This window comes from Vanellus vanellus (assembly GCF_965231255.1).
Source record: "Vanellus vanellus genome assembly, chromosome: Z".
Classification (NCBI taxonomy): Eukaryota; Metazoa; Chordata; class Aves; order Charadriiformes; family Charadriidae; genus Vanellus; species Vanellus vanellus.
This window is the reverse complement of record NC_138908.1, coordinates 2294565-2307880: the sequence shown is the minus strand read 5'-3', so window position 1 is coordinate 2307880 and position 13316 is coordinate 2294565. Positions and strand designations below refer to the sequence as shown.

At 51.5% G+C, this 13316-nt stretch overlaps 1 protein-coding gene across 1 annotated transcript in view; it reads left to right on the top strand.

Annotated features, from left to right (window-relative positions):
• Positions 1–3861: 3861 nt before the first annotated feature.
• The window catches only part of NR2F1 (nuclear receptor subfamily 2 group F member 1), a gene marked incomplete at its 3' end in the record, with an annotated part of 12360 nt that continues 2905 nt past the window's right edge, over positions 3862–13316 (top strand). Inside the window, exons 1-2 of the mRNA XM_082497334.1 lie at positions 3862–4695; positions 7797–8324. Of these exons, the coding sequence (XP_082353460.1) occupies positions 4242–4695; positions 7797–8324 (982 nt within the window). The 5' untranslated portion in view covers positions 3862–4241. The remainder of the gene's footprint in view (positions 4696–7796; positions 8325–13316) is intronic.

Sequence of the window (13316 nt, the reverse complement as noted above, 5' to 3'; positions counted from 1 at the left end):
GGGGGAGCCGGGGCCGGCGGAGCCGGGTCGGAGGAGCCGGGCTGCGGCTGCTGGGTCCGTCCACCTTCTCCCAGGCTTTCCGCCTCTCTCTGTGTCTGTGTCTCTGTCTCTCTCTCTCTCTCTCCCCCTCTCTCTCTCCGTGCCTTGCTCTGCCTCTTTTACTCCCTGTCTCTTCACAGTCTGGGGAGTAAAATCTAGATGATATACATACCGAGCTTGCTTTTTTTGTCCGATTTAATCTTATTCGTTTCACCTTTTCACTGACCAAGAGGCAGGACTGAGAGTTTATTTGGAAAGAGGGAGAGAGAGGAAAGGAGCCTACTGTTGCATAGTCAATAACATCCTTTTTATCAATGCAATATACAATAGAGACGGCTTGGCCCAGGGACTCATTGAAAATCTCTTCATTATTTCGGGACAAAATCAAGCGTTTATTCTGATCTCAAAAATGATGAAGGATTCTCCTCTCCAGCCGGCTCCCAGCCTCAGATTTCAGAGCTGACAGGAAAAGAAAAAAAAAAAATGTGATCACGATACATCAAAGTTGAGGGCTCTTTTTTTTTTTTTTCATGAAAACAACATCTCTTTACAAAAAAAAAATAATAACAATACAACTTTTGTCATCTATTTCATCCCCTTTCTCCCTTCAGGTTTCCCCCCTGGCTTCCAATCTGATTATAAACTTTTATGGGAGCTGAGAGGAGGGTAGGATGTCGAGTTGGGGGGTATGGTTTTTTGAGGATGTTGGTTTAGTTGGGTTTTTTTTACAGTTTGTTTCTTCTTTGTCACAAGCAGTTTTTCGACCCAAAGCCGATTTCAGACCTTTGGCAGAAGAGGGAGATTTCCGGGAAGGCAGCCTTGTGAGAAAGGAGGGACAGAAACTGGAAAGAAGGGGGTTCTGCTCTCCAATGCAGTTTTCTATTAAAAAATAAAGAAACGAAAGGGGGGGGCGGGGGAGGGGGGGAAGGAGAAGAATTAAAAAAGAGGGGTGTGTGAAGGGCCGCAGATAGTCTGGGTTGGGGGGGGGGGGGGCCGGCTCCCCCGGGCCGGCGGTTCGTGCCCGCTAGATGGCAGCCGGCGCCAGCGATTCCCGCGCCGCGCCGGGGCCGGGGCCGCGGAGAGGTGCGGAGGGGCGCGGAGCGGTGCCATCGCCTCCCCCTTCCTCCGCCCCCTCCTCCTCCCGCGCATCCCACCCGCAACTCACTTTTAAGGAAGGGTCCCGGGGGGGCGGGGGGGGGGGGGCACTGTCCCCAGAGTGATTGAGGTTGTTCTGGCCAAAAAAAAAAAAAAAATTAAAGGGGGGAGGGGGAGGGGGCGGTATGGTTTCCCACGCGGGAAGGCCAGAGAGGTGGTGGGAGGAGGGTGGACATATGAGGTGAGGAATGAGGGGTGAAGGGCCGGCGGCAAAAATAGCCCAAAGTGGAATGGGAGCGCGTGAAGATGTAAATGTGTGCGTGGACCCGCGTGTGCGTGTATGTGTATGTGTGTGTGTGTGAAAGGGTGTGCGCACACGCACGCCTGCTCCTCCGCGCAGCGAGCGCGTTTTCCTCTCCATCATTTAAACCCCTGGCGTGGCTTTTGCAATTGGGAAGGGAGAGAGAAATCCCGGTTTCAGACGTGGAGGGAAGAGGGGGGGGAGAAAAAAAAAAAAAAAGAGAAAAAAAAAAAAACACACCAACTTTTCACGGGGAGCCCACATCGTTCCCTTTTAATTCCCCCTTTCCGCCTATCGCAATGCATCCTCCTCTGTCGATGTGTGTGCGAGGGGGGGAGAGAGAGAGACCGTAGACGACCCATACTAATCAGGTCTCAAAGTAAATAGCAGCGCAGGGCGATCTCAATGTAAATTGTGCTTGTCAGAAGAATCCCCTCTCCCTCCCTCCTTCCCTCTACCCTCCCTCCCTCACTCCCCCCCCCCCCTTCCCCATCCCAGTCAGTAGGTAGCGGAGAATATAAAAAAAAAAAGGGGGGGGGGGGAAGGGGGGGGGGGGGGGAGCGCTGGGGGGGCAACCAATAGAGTGAAGGAGGCTTGGCTAACCTTAGCCTCCCATTTTCTCTCCCCCCAATTCAGGGCTCTGACCAGTCAGTCGCCTTTGATTATCAGTTGCCAGCAGCCCTTCTCTTGGCTCCTTGACACGAGCTCCATATAAGGCAGCGATCTCCATAGAAACGTGTCAGTTTCAATAGTAGTGTCAAAGTTCACTATATACAGACATTCGCGCAGATCCCCCTTTCGGAAACATTGCTCTGCTAGGCTTCCCGTTTAAACGCATTCATTTTTTGGGTCTCTCTCTCTCTCTCTCTCTCTCTCCCTCTCTCTCCCCCTCTCTCTCTCTCTCTCCCCTTTCTTGCATATTCTATTAGTTGTGTGCTCCCCCCCCCCTTCATCTCCCTCTTCTCCTTCCTTTTCTTCTTTTTTCCACCCTTCCTCCTTGTGTCTTTCGCTTCATTCCTGCAGGAGAAGAGAAGAAGAGAGAGGTGAAACTAAAAAAAAAAAAAAAAAATCTCGGAAAGAAAGAAAAAAGGGGAAAAAGCAGAGAGAGAGAGACGGGGGAAAAAAAAAAAAAGCCCGGAGAGAGAGAGAGAGAACGCGTTCACATCTTAATACCGTTATTATTTTGACCATTCTTGCCTATTTTTTTATTTTGGGGGAGGGCTTCGCTTCTGGCTGATGAGTTTTTAGCCGAAATACTTTTTTTAGGCAAACAAACAAAAAAAAAAAAAAGAACCTTTTTGAGGGCGATTTCCACCGATTTTTTTTTAATTTTTTTTTTTTTCTTCCTCGCAACCGGCATCGTGCGCTCTCACAGGAGAAGAAGAAGGAAGGGGCAAGAAAGAGGAAAAGAAGAGGATTTATTTACCCGACCTACTTTGGATCTCTCTTTTTCCTGCGCGTGTCATTATTATTCCCGTTCTCTATTTTTACACTTCGCCGTGAATTCGTCTCCTCTGCGAATTTAGTCACATCCGATTTTTTTTTTTTTGCGATTTTTTTTCCTTTTTTTTTTAAAAAAAAAAAAAAAAAAGGAGAGAGAGAGCGCGAGCGAGCGAGAGAGACAGAGAGCGAGAGAGAGCAGCTCGGGAGAGAAAGAGCAGCGACCGGCAACCTCCTCCTCCTCCTCCTCCGCCGCCGCGACAGGAGATCAAACTGCCTCAGCTCCCCGCCCGCCTCCGCCGCGCTCCCCGGCTCCGCCGCCCTGCATGGCTGACGGCGCCCTGCCCTGGACCTGGCCCCCGGACACCTCCATGCCCTGATCGCCGGCCGACGGCTCCTCTCTCCACCTCCCGCCTCCCCGAGAGCCCGCACCGGCGGCACCGGCTGCGGCGGCGGGAGCAGCCTCCGCGGGAGCGGCGGCGGCCGGGCCCCGGCGGCGGCGAGCGGCGAGCGGCGACCTCCTCCTCCTCCTCTTCCTTCCCCTCCTCCTCCTCCTCCTCCTCCTCCTCCTCCTCCTCCTCCTCCCTCTCCTCCTCCTCCTCCTCCTCGGCGGCGCGGCGGCTTCCTCTATGCCCGCGCATCCTCCGCGCTCGTAGCGCCCGGACCGCGTGTGCCTGCGCCCGTGTGCGTGTCTGCGTGTGCGCGAGTGGGGAAGCCGTGTGCCGGGCGTGTGCACGCGTGTCTGCCTGCCTGTGCGTGTCCGGCGTGTTACTCTCCTGAATGCCTCTCCCGACAGCCTTGTTCGCCGTTTCTGATTTTGCAACTTGAAGTGGTCGGCGGGGGGGGGGGGGGGGAGGGCGAGGAGAGGAGAGGAGAGGCGGCGAGAGCCGGGGAGAGCGGGAGCGGAGGGGGGAAGCGGCCAGGCGGGGGTATTTTAAAGAGGGGGGGGGGGGGAGCGCAGGAAAGGGAAGGGAAGGAAAGGGAAAGGGAAGGGAGGAAGAGGAAAGGGGGGGGGCAAAAAAAAAAAAAGAGGGAGAGAGAGGGAGAAAATCCTCCGTCGCCCCCCTCCCCCTCCCTAAAAAAAAAAAAAAAAAAAAAAAATTAGCGAGAGCGAGAGGAGGGGGGCTCGCGGCGAAAAATAAATAAAATAAAGAAAACGGCAGGAGCGGCTCCAGCCGGCAGCAGCGGCGGCAGCAGGGCAGCGGCGGCGGCGGCAGCCGAGGCGGAGGCAGGCGGCAGGCAGGCTCCCCCCGCTCCCCGCTCGCCCCCGGCGCCCGGCCGGCCGCCCCCCGCCCGCCCCCCGCCTCTCTCCCCGGCAGCCCGCAGCGAGACGCGCCGCTCCCCAGCACTTTTTTGGGCCCGAGATATGGCAATGGTAGTTAGCAGCTGGCGAGATCCGCAGGAAGACGTGGCCGGGGGCACCCCGAGCGGCCCCAACCCCGCCGCCGCCCAACCGGCCCGGGAGCAGCCGCCCCAGCAGCAGCAAGGGGGTTCGGCCGCCCCGCACACCCCGCAGACCCCCAGCCAGCCGGGACCCCCCTCCACGCCGGGCACGGCCGGGGACAAGGGAGCGGGCCAGCAGGGCTCGGGGCAGAGCCAGCAGCACATCGAGTGCGTGGTGTGCGGGGACAAGTCCAGCGGCAAGCACTACGGCCAGTTCACCTGCGAGGGCTGCAAAAGTTTCTTCAAGAGGAGCGTCCGCAGGAACTTAACTTACACATGCCGCGCCAACAGGAACTGTCCCATCGACCAGCACCACCGCAACCAGTGCCAGTACTGCCGCCTCAAGAAGTGCCTCAAAGTGGGCATGAGGCGGGAAGGTGAATATTTCTTCCCTACTCTATGCTATTTACCGCTCCCCTCTCCCCGCGGCTGTGCCAGGCGTGCGTGTGCCAGGGGCTTCTCCCTCTGTCTGTGTGTCTCTGCCTGTGCATACGCGCACACACGCGCACCTATATGCATATACATATATATACACGCGCGCACACGCGCAGATATATATATATATATATATTTGCGGCTCTCCGTGGCGATCTAGGTCTCTGCCTCTCTATTTCCATGCACATGTCAATCTCTCCCCTCTGCCTGCACTCCATCTGGCAGCTTTGCGCCAGGTTTTGTTGTTATTGTTGATGGTGGTTGGTGGTGTTTTCTTTTGCTTTTCGGTTTGTGCCTCCTGCCCTCCTCCCGCTCCTCCCCACCCCCTTCCCCGGCACCGCCGCGCTCGCCCCTTCCCCGCTCATTGTGCACGGAATTTTATTATTATTATTATTATTACTATTATTATTACTATTACGATCGCTCGCTAAATATTTATCATTTAGCCGCTGTCTCCGCTCCCGTGCGTGTATGTGTGTGCGTGTGCGTGTGTTTGGATGTGGTTTTGTCTATTGTTGGCATGAGACCGGGGGGTGGGGGGAGATACATCTCTTTCCCGTATGAGATGTGCTTCCATTCAGCTTCCTTCCCCCCCCACCCCCCCTTCCACCCCATCATTTCTCTTTTAAACCCGCAACACTTCTCGGTAGATCCATTTCCCAGCCTCATTTTTTTTTTTTTTTTTACCTCCCCGAAAGAAAGATGAAAGACGTGTAAGTAGGGAAGAAAAGAGGAAAGGGGGTGAAAAAGGAGGAAAGGGAAAAAAAATAGGAAAGAAAAAAAAAGAGGGGGAAATGTGCTACTGTATCTCCGCTTCCCTGTGCTTCCCGGTGCCCCGGAGTGTGCTTCTGTGCGAGATTTGGCCTTGTTTTCACTCCATGCGTTCAAAGGAAAGTTTGTGACTGAACCGGGTTTCTGTACTTCTGTCATTTTTTTTTCTTTTTTTTTTTTTTTTTTTTAGCACGCTGCTCATTTTATTTCTTCATCAAACTCCACCCTCTCCTTAAAGCCTGCATACAAATCGCGATTTATAACCTATTTACCGGTCCTTCTCATTTTAGCAGAATCCGCAGCCTGCATCTGGCAGCGGGCTCCTCACCATTTCCAACTGCTCTGCTATTTATTTTTTTTTTTTCTCCTCCTTTCCAAGAGTCGCTGTGGTTTTCCTTGCGTTCAGGCTCTTTCTCGCGTAGGAAGATTTCCTGCCCTCCTTTCTCCTCGAAATGTATTTTCTCGGTTTACAGTTAAAGTTTACCCTGTGACTGTCGTTAAAGATGTCTTAGAGTCACATCAGCGAAACAGTCAATTTTGCGGAGCGGGGATTACTACTGCCTTAATTGGTTTTAAAATTATATTTTATATGCCACAAGAAAAAGAATGAAGCTGCTCCAGATCTGAAAGAGCTCGCAAATATGACGACTTCATTGATAGCTTCAGGGGTGGTTGGTAGGCGTCTGGGAGAGGAGGGGGGGAGCCAAAAAAAAAAAAAAAAGAGAGAGAAGAAAAAAAAAAATAATAAAAAAAAAAAACAAACAACAAACCCAAGTTAGAATTGTGCTCGCAGTTAATTGAAAAATAACTGCCAAGTTTACAAGCCGATTGAAGAGGGAGAGGTGGGCTGGAGGGCAGGAGGAGAGAGGTCCGGCCCGGGAGGCGAGGAGGGCTCGGTGGGGAAGAAAAGAGAAAGTTGAGAAATTGTGTCACGCCGGCGAGAGGAGTGATCTGCGTGTGCGTGTGTGTGCCAGCCAGCGTGTGCGGGTGTGCGAGTGCGTGTCTGCGTGTGCAGGGAAGCGGCCCGAGTGGCCGTGTCTTCCCCCTGAAGTTACCTTTGTTTACATGGCATGCGGCTGGAAAGGCTGGCACTGATGGAGTGAAACACACGCACACGCACACACACACTCTCAGGAAGGGGAGGAAAGGAAAAAAAAAAAAAAAAAAAACCAACTTTGGTCAGCTTTCGGGACTCGAGGCATGCTTACGCTGTGTGTGGAGATGGTTAATGAATCCAGTGTTTTTGCAGTTGCAAGCTTGTGCATTCACTGTGCAACGCTGACTGCAGGCTTTTGCAGTGGCAACAGCGCACCAAAGATATTAATTACACCGTCCCCTTTTTTTTCCACGAATGTTTGGCTATTGTAAGTTCGGACCTTTTTGTTTTATTTCCCCCCTTCCCTTGATAATATTTAATCTTTCTCTTCCTTTTAGCAGGGAGAACTTTGCTGGGCGGGGGAGGGGGGGGTCCTCTATGGAAAGCTGGTTCTGTGTAATAAAGTTAGCAGTGGGGAGCTGGGGGGCTGCGACCTGTTCCAGCTTGAAGGGTGACGACGCGGTATTTTTGAAGAATACGGACGCATTTATTTTTATGAATTATTTTATTTTATTTTTTTAAAAGCGACACAGCAGTTCACTTGTAAATCTCAGTGCTACCAGGGCAATCGGCTGGGATCCACAACAGAGCTTGGCTATGTTTTTAACAGCTGGCTGTGATTTTTAACCCCACTTTCTCACCACCGGAGGATTTCTTTGATTTTTTTTTTTTTTTTTTTTAACGTGCGGGGCTGCTTTTTGTTGCAAGAGGGGAGGGGGACTGGGGTTGGGGGGGTGCGGATTTGTCTTGTTTGCCTTGGCTTTTTTTTTTTTTTTTTTTGCCTTTCTTTTTAATCTGTGTTTATTTTGTGAAGCCTGTCTGCTTTGGGTGGGGGGGGGGGTGGGGAGCTTGGCTGCCGTTGGGCTGGGGCTGCCTGAGCAGGGGTCGGGGCCGATGCTGCCGGGGCGGAGGGGGGGGGGGGGGGGGTGTTGTGGGGGGTGATGCAGGTCGGCTGCAGCTGCCCGGCTCCGCATGCCTCTGTCTGTCCGTGTCTGTGCGTCTGCCGGGGGCGAGGCGGGGAGGATGGAAGGGGGGGGGGTGGTGGTGGGGTGGTGGTGATGGGGTGAAGAGAAAGAAGCCCGGCATTGTCTCCGGCTGGCTGGCAGCGCCGCCGGGGCGATGCCTGCGATCCTCCTGGATGCACATTTCCTCTCCTTCTCTCCTTCTTTTTGTCAGCGGTTCAGCGAGGAAGGATGCCGCCCACCCAACCCAACCCCGGCCAGTACGCCCTGACCAACGGCGACCCCCTGAACGGGCACTGCTATCTCTCGGGATACATCTCCCTGCTGCTGCGGGCCGAGCCCTACCCCACCTCCCGCTACGGCAGCCAGTGCATGCAACCCAACAACATCATGGGCATCGAGAACATCTGCGAGCTGGCCGCCCGCCTGCTCTTCAGCGCCGTCGAGTGGGCCCGCAACATCCCCTTCTTCCCCGACCTGCAGATCACCGACCAGGTGGCCTTGCTGCGGCTCACCTGGAGCGAGCTCTTCGTCCTCAACGCCGCCCAGTGCTCCATGCCCCTCCATGTGGCCCCGCTCCTGGCCGCCGCCGGCCTCCACGCCTCCCCCATGTCGGCCGACCGCGTCGTCGCCTTCATGGACCACATCCGCATCTTCCAGGAGCAGGTGGAGAAGCTGAAGGCGCTGCACGTCGATTCGGCCGAGTACAGCTGCCTGAAAGCCATCGTCCTCTTCACCTCAGGTGAGAGGTGGCGGGAGGGGAGGGGAGGGGAGGAAGGGGAAGAGGGGAGGGGGGTGCGCCGTGCAAAAAAAACCCCACAAAACCAAACCGAACAAAACAATTCAAAACAAAAAAAAAAAAAAAACACCACCTGAGGAAAAATGAGAAAAAATACATTTAAAGTTGATTTTTTTCTAAAGAGAAGAAGAGGAAGGCCGAGGTAGCATGTATGCCCCGGCCCAGGGATCAACCTCCCCTTCATCCCCACCGATGCCCAAATGAGCACCGGTGCTCAGACACCCCCATCCCCTCCCCCCCAAAAAATACTGAAAAAAAAAAATATAAAATATCAAATTAAGTGGAGGCGGTGGAAACATGCATGTTAACAATTTTTCCCTGTGATAGATGGTTCGAATTAACTAGCGGGAAAGTGCATTAGCGTCGCCTTTGAAGTGCTCTGGTCGTAGCCTATAAGAATATAATACGTCTTCTATTATTGTAACCTGCGAGGGAGAAATTTATAAACATCAAAGGAGAACGATGTGGAGGAAATATAGGAAATGGAAACAAGGCGAGATAAGAGGCCTGGTGGTGTCATTTTTTAATTATTATTCTAATTATCGCCACGATGGGGCTAATTGCCACTTTTTCTGCTTGTTTGTTTTTCCTTTCCCCCCCCCATCCTCCCCCCCATTCTCCCCCCCCATCCCCTTGCTCCTCTCTTGCCCCGGTTTCTCCCCCCTTTTTCAAACCAGTCATCCCGGTTAGCGGTAACTAAACAGCTCCAATAAATCTGGCTTAAAACTAGGCCGAGGCAAAATTAAAAGCATTCCTGAACAAAGATGGCAAATCGTTCAAAGGCCTTGTTTAACAGTAAGCAGTTTATAATCCATCAATATTTGTTGCCTTTCATGCATGAAAAATAGTATTTACATTGTATTAAAATGACTCCTAAATTTGCACAATATTGTAATGTAGCAAATGTAGTATTAATATCGATTTGAACATCAGATAATTTATTTAGACAGGAGTATCTAATTTGTATGCAGGGTGGTCGGAGACGTGTACTGTGACTGCCCCCTTTTACTTCCAGTGCAAATGCAGTCTCGCAGCGTTGGAGGGAATATTTCTTTGCAAAGGATAAAGTGCAGATCTTAAAACAAATGGAAGATTTACTGAATAGCCAGCTCGACATTTTAATGTATTTTATCTTAATAAGTCTTCTTGATGGAAACATGTTTTTCAAAAGTGACAAAGAGACCTGCCGGCATTTATCAGGCTGATTTAACTCCGCAGCCTGCCTGCAGACTCGCAGACTTTCCCTTCCCATTTGTTTCAGGGTGTTCATCCAATACACGGGGACAGTCGGGGACAACCCTTCTGGGTTGTTTTGGTGTTGTGTTTTTTTTTTTTTAATTATGATTATTATGATGATGATCATTAATATAATTTTTTGGTCGGACCCAACTTTGATACAGTCTTCCCAAGCAGAGAGGGGGCTGGCCTGTGCCTCGGCCCTTCCGCCCACCAAAGGCCACGGGAGGCGATTGCCACAGATGGGAACAAATTTGGGAGGGCATTTTATTTTTTTCTCTCTTTCTTTTCTTGATTCCACACATCCCCCATATCTCCCCCCTTTACCCTCCCCAAACAATCGACCGTGGCTAGAAACGCAGTTAGTGGCTTTAGAGGAGCCCTCCATTCACCTACATTAGGAACAAATGTAATAACTACATGTCTGCGAGGGGAGAAGCCCCTTCCCACAATGGAGCGGAGCGTGAATGGGGTTGAGGAAGGGAACAATAATATTATTTTGGAGCAGGATCGCACGGGGCATCTCAGAAAATGGAAATACAGCTGTCAGGAGTAATCTACCCCTTACCCCCATCCGCACATTTCCACTTTTCACTAAACTTGTTTTGATTGCTTAGCCAGAGGGGAATTCATGGGAAGCCTTTCTCAAAGTCATCCAACTTTTAAACAAACTTTGACTGATGGAAAAGACATTTTTAGGCATATTGTCCTAAGTCCTTTGCTAAGGACTAAGTATTTAAAGCTGGCATGGGTTTCTCCTGTTGTGGTTTTTACGTTCAGGCTCCGGAGAGCATGTATTTAATCCGTAAAATTCTGGACACTGTCCAACGACTGGGTCGTGACCCAAAACCTGCTCCTTTCTTGCCTGCTTTTTTTTTTTTTTTTAACCCCCTTCCCTGTTCCCCTTCCCCCCCCCTCCCCCCCCCGCTCAAACTTTAGAGTTATTAATTCCTGCACCTACATTTTCCTCGTCATAAATAAACATTTCCAGGAAGGGACCAGGCCAAATAACATAAATCCAATAAATCTATTTGCAGCGCAATAAGAACTTTGATTTCTAGTTAGATGCCAGCTGATTACATCTATATTTTCTGAACACTAAACTCTTCTGAACGCGTAACATGAAATACATTCCCGCCACTACAAAAGGGGGAAGGCTGGAGTGTGCTGAACAGTAATGGTTATTTATTTACATAATTTCTTTTCCATAGACTGCAGGAAGAAATATAGAGCTTTCCCTTATTGACACACTGCCATATAAAAAAGTGAGGCACACACAGGATTTTCACATTAGCCCACTTTCTGAGATGGAATAATAATTCACCTCGGGTAAACACGGATTGCATTATTTCTCCCATGGATTGCACCTCTCTGGGCTCCATAATCTAATCGAGCGGTGCATCCCTTAATTATTATTATTTTTAATCCCGTTCTGAGGGGAGAGTTAAGCCTTCCCACCGCCACCTTTAAGGATGCGGAATAAAACCTGAGTAAAGGCATATGCCAGACCATTTAAAATAATTAAAGCTCAATAGATATTATCGGCACGAGAAAATCCCGAGTCTTTGGAGGTCTCAGGCAAAACCCAAGGCGTATTTTTCCAACCCCCCACTCCCTCCCCAGGCTGCCGCCCTTCTAGCGAGCAGCTTCCCCGTCCACATTGTCCAGTGACCTGCAGTTATAGGTGCACTTATCGTAAATATCTGATAAATATTTTACTAACCTTAAGGGTATGACATATGGGGCATAAAGAAAAAAGCCCTGCTAGGGTGTCAGTAAGACCCTTTCATATTGCATTGTTTGGAAGTTGAATAGGATCCTAATGCATAATGGGCAGATAATGCATGTAAAATAGCAAGATATATGTAAATATGGAGTGTGATTTGTGGCAATCAACATATGAACAGGCCTGTGTTTTTGATATATATTGCAAACAAGAACAGGCCCGAGCTTTTGATAGATATATATGTTGCAACCTGGTGCTTTAGATGTTGCAAAATATCCTTGCATTAAAGGTACAGTATGGATTAGCAGAGCAGCCTGGCTCAGATAATTGTATATCTGAGGGATGCCAAGTCCGCAGCCCGGGTCAAAGGTTCTCCTCCTCAGAAGTTCCTGAATTATGGCTTGTTTTATTTGTATTTTTGCTCGAGGCCATAGCATTGTAGATGAAGGTGTTCAGAAATCTTTGTAAAGCCAGTTCTTGATACGGGAAGACTTAAACTTCAAAAAATGCAGTTGCGACAGATTTTTTTTTTTTTCTCCACCCCTTTTTTTTTTTGGCTTTGAATAATTTGTTGTGTCTTTCCAGGGTCGTAATTCTACATCCCCAATTTTGTAATGTCCTTTTGGGGGCCATTAACATGCATTAATTCATATACAGATCTATATATTAGCAAAGTCTGGCTTTGATCTGTGTTAAACCGCACTGCCAGCTGACTGCCTCCCTCTGATCCTGATGTGGTGTCGGTTTTTGTTGGTTTATTTTTTGTTTTGTTTTGTTGTGTTGTTTTTTTTTTTTTAATATTTATTATTAATCTCCCAAACAACGTGGATGTTTTCAACCATGCGAGGCATACACACCACTTTTCCACGACTGTAGTTCCCTTCGCAAGTCCCTCCACGAGCAGCCGGACCACCATCACCCCCTGTTTGGGGTTTGGTGTTTGCACAGGAACGGGGTGTGCGCGTGTGTGTGTGCAAACGCGCCGATGCTTCTATACCTCTCCGCGCGTACCTGTGCACACACGCACACGCGGAACGACGTGTGTAGGTGCACACTCACGGGGGCGAAGGGGTTTCTGCTCTCGGGTTTGCCCGGGTCGTATCACGCCGCAAGGTGCCAGGGGTAGGTTTCTGGACGTATATGTGCCATAGGGACCTATAGGGTCCTATAGTCTCCCCCCAGGCCACGTTTAGGGAAGGTTCCCCCGCCGCAGCTTTGTGTCTGGGAGCTGCCGGCGCCGGCTCAGCGCAAGCCCGACACAGACCCCGCCGTTTTTCCGCCGGATTTACCGCACAGCCCGCGGAGACGCCGCCGGTTTGCGGTGGCTGTCGGCGGGGCAGGGACGGAGGGGACACCCCCCCCCCCCCCCCGCACCCCCCTTCTCCCCCTCCCCCGCCAGGCTCCCCCCGCCAGCCGCTGCGGGTCCCGGCTCTGCCTCCCTCTGATGTGCAGCCATGTCAACAAACTCCCTCTGCCTCCCTCTGCGTGTGCGCGCCTCCGCTTTTTATCTTTTTATTATTTATTATTATTATTTTCCCCAATATCCCCCTTTTCCTCCCACCCCCCTCGGTGTTTTTTAAGGGGGGTGGAGGGGATGGTCCCGGTGAAGGGCTCCCCGGAGCCGGCACGGCGGAGTGTCCGGGGGGAGGAGGGGGGGAGGTGGTGGTGCGTGTGATGGGGGCGTGGGGGGGTGCGGGTACCCTACCCGCATCCCCCGTGGAAATACCCACGGACGGGTGGCGTTATTTATTCGTCGGCGGTGCGGTGCAGCGGTGCGGGGTGGGATGGGGATGAGGATGAGGATGGGGACGGGGACGAGGATGCGGATGGGATGGGATGGGATGGGATGGGATGGGATGGGATGGGATGGATGGGATGGGATGGGTTGGGGGGTGTGCGCCTTTGGGGGCGCCCCCCCCATCCCGGCGGCGCTTCCCGGTGCTCTTCCCCGCCACTAACCATCTTCCCCCCCC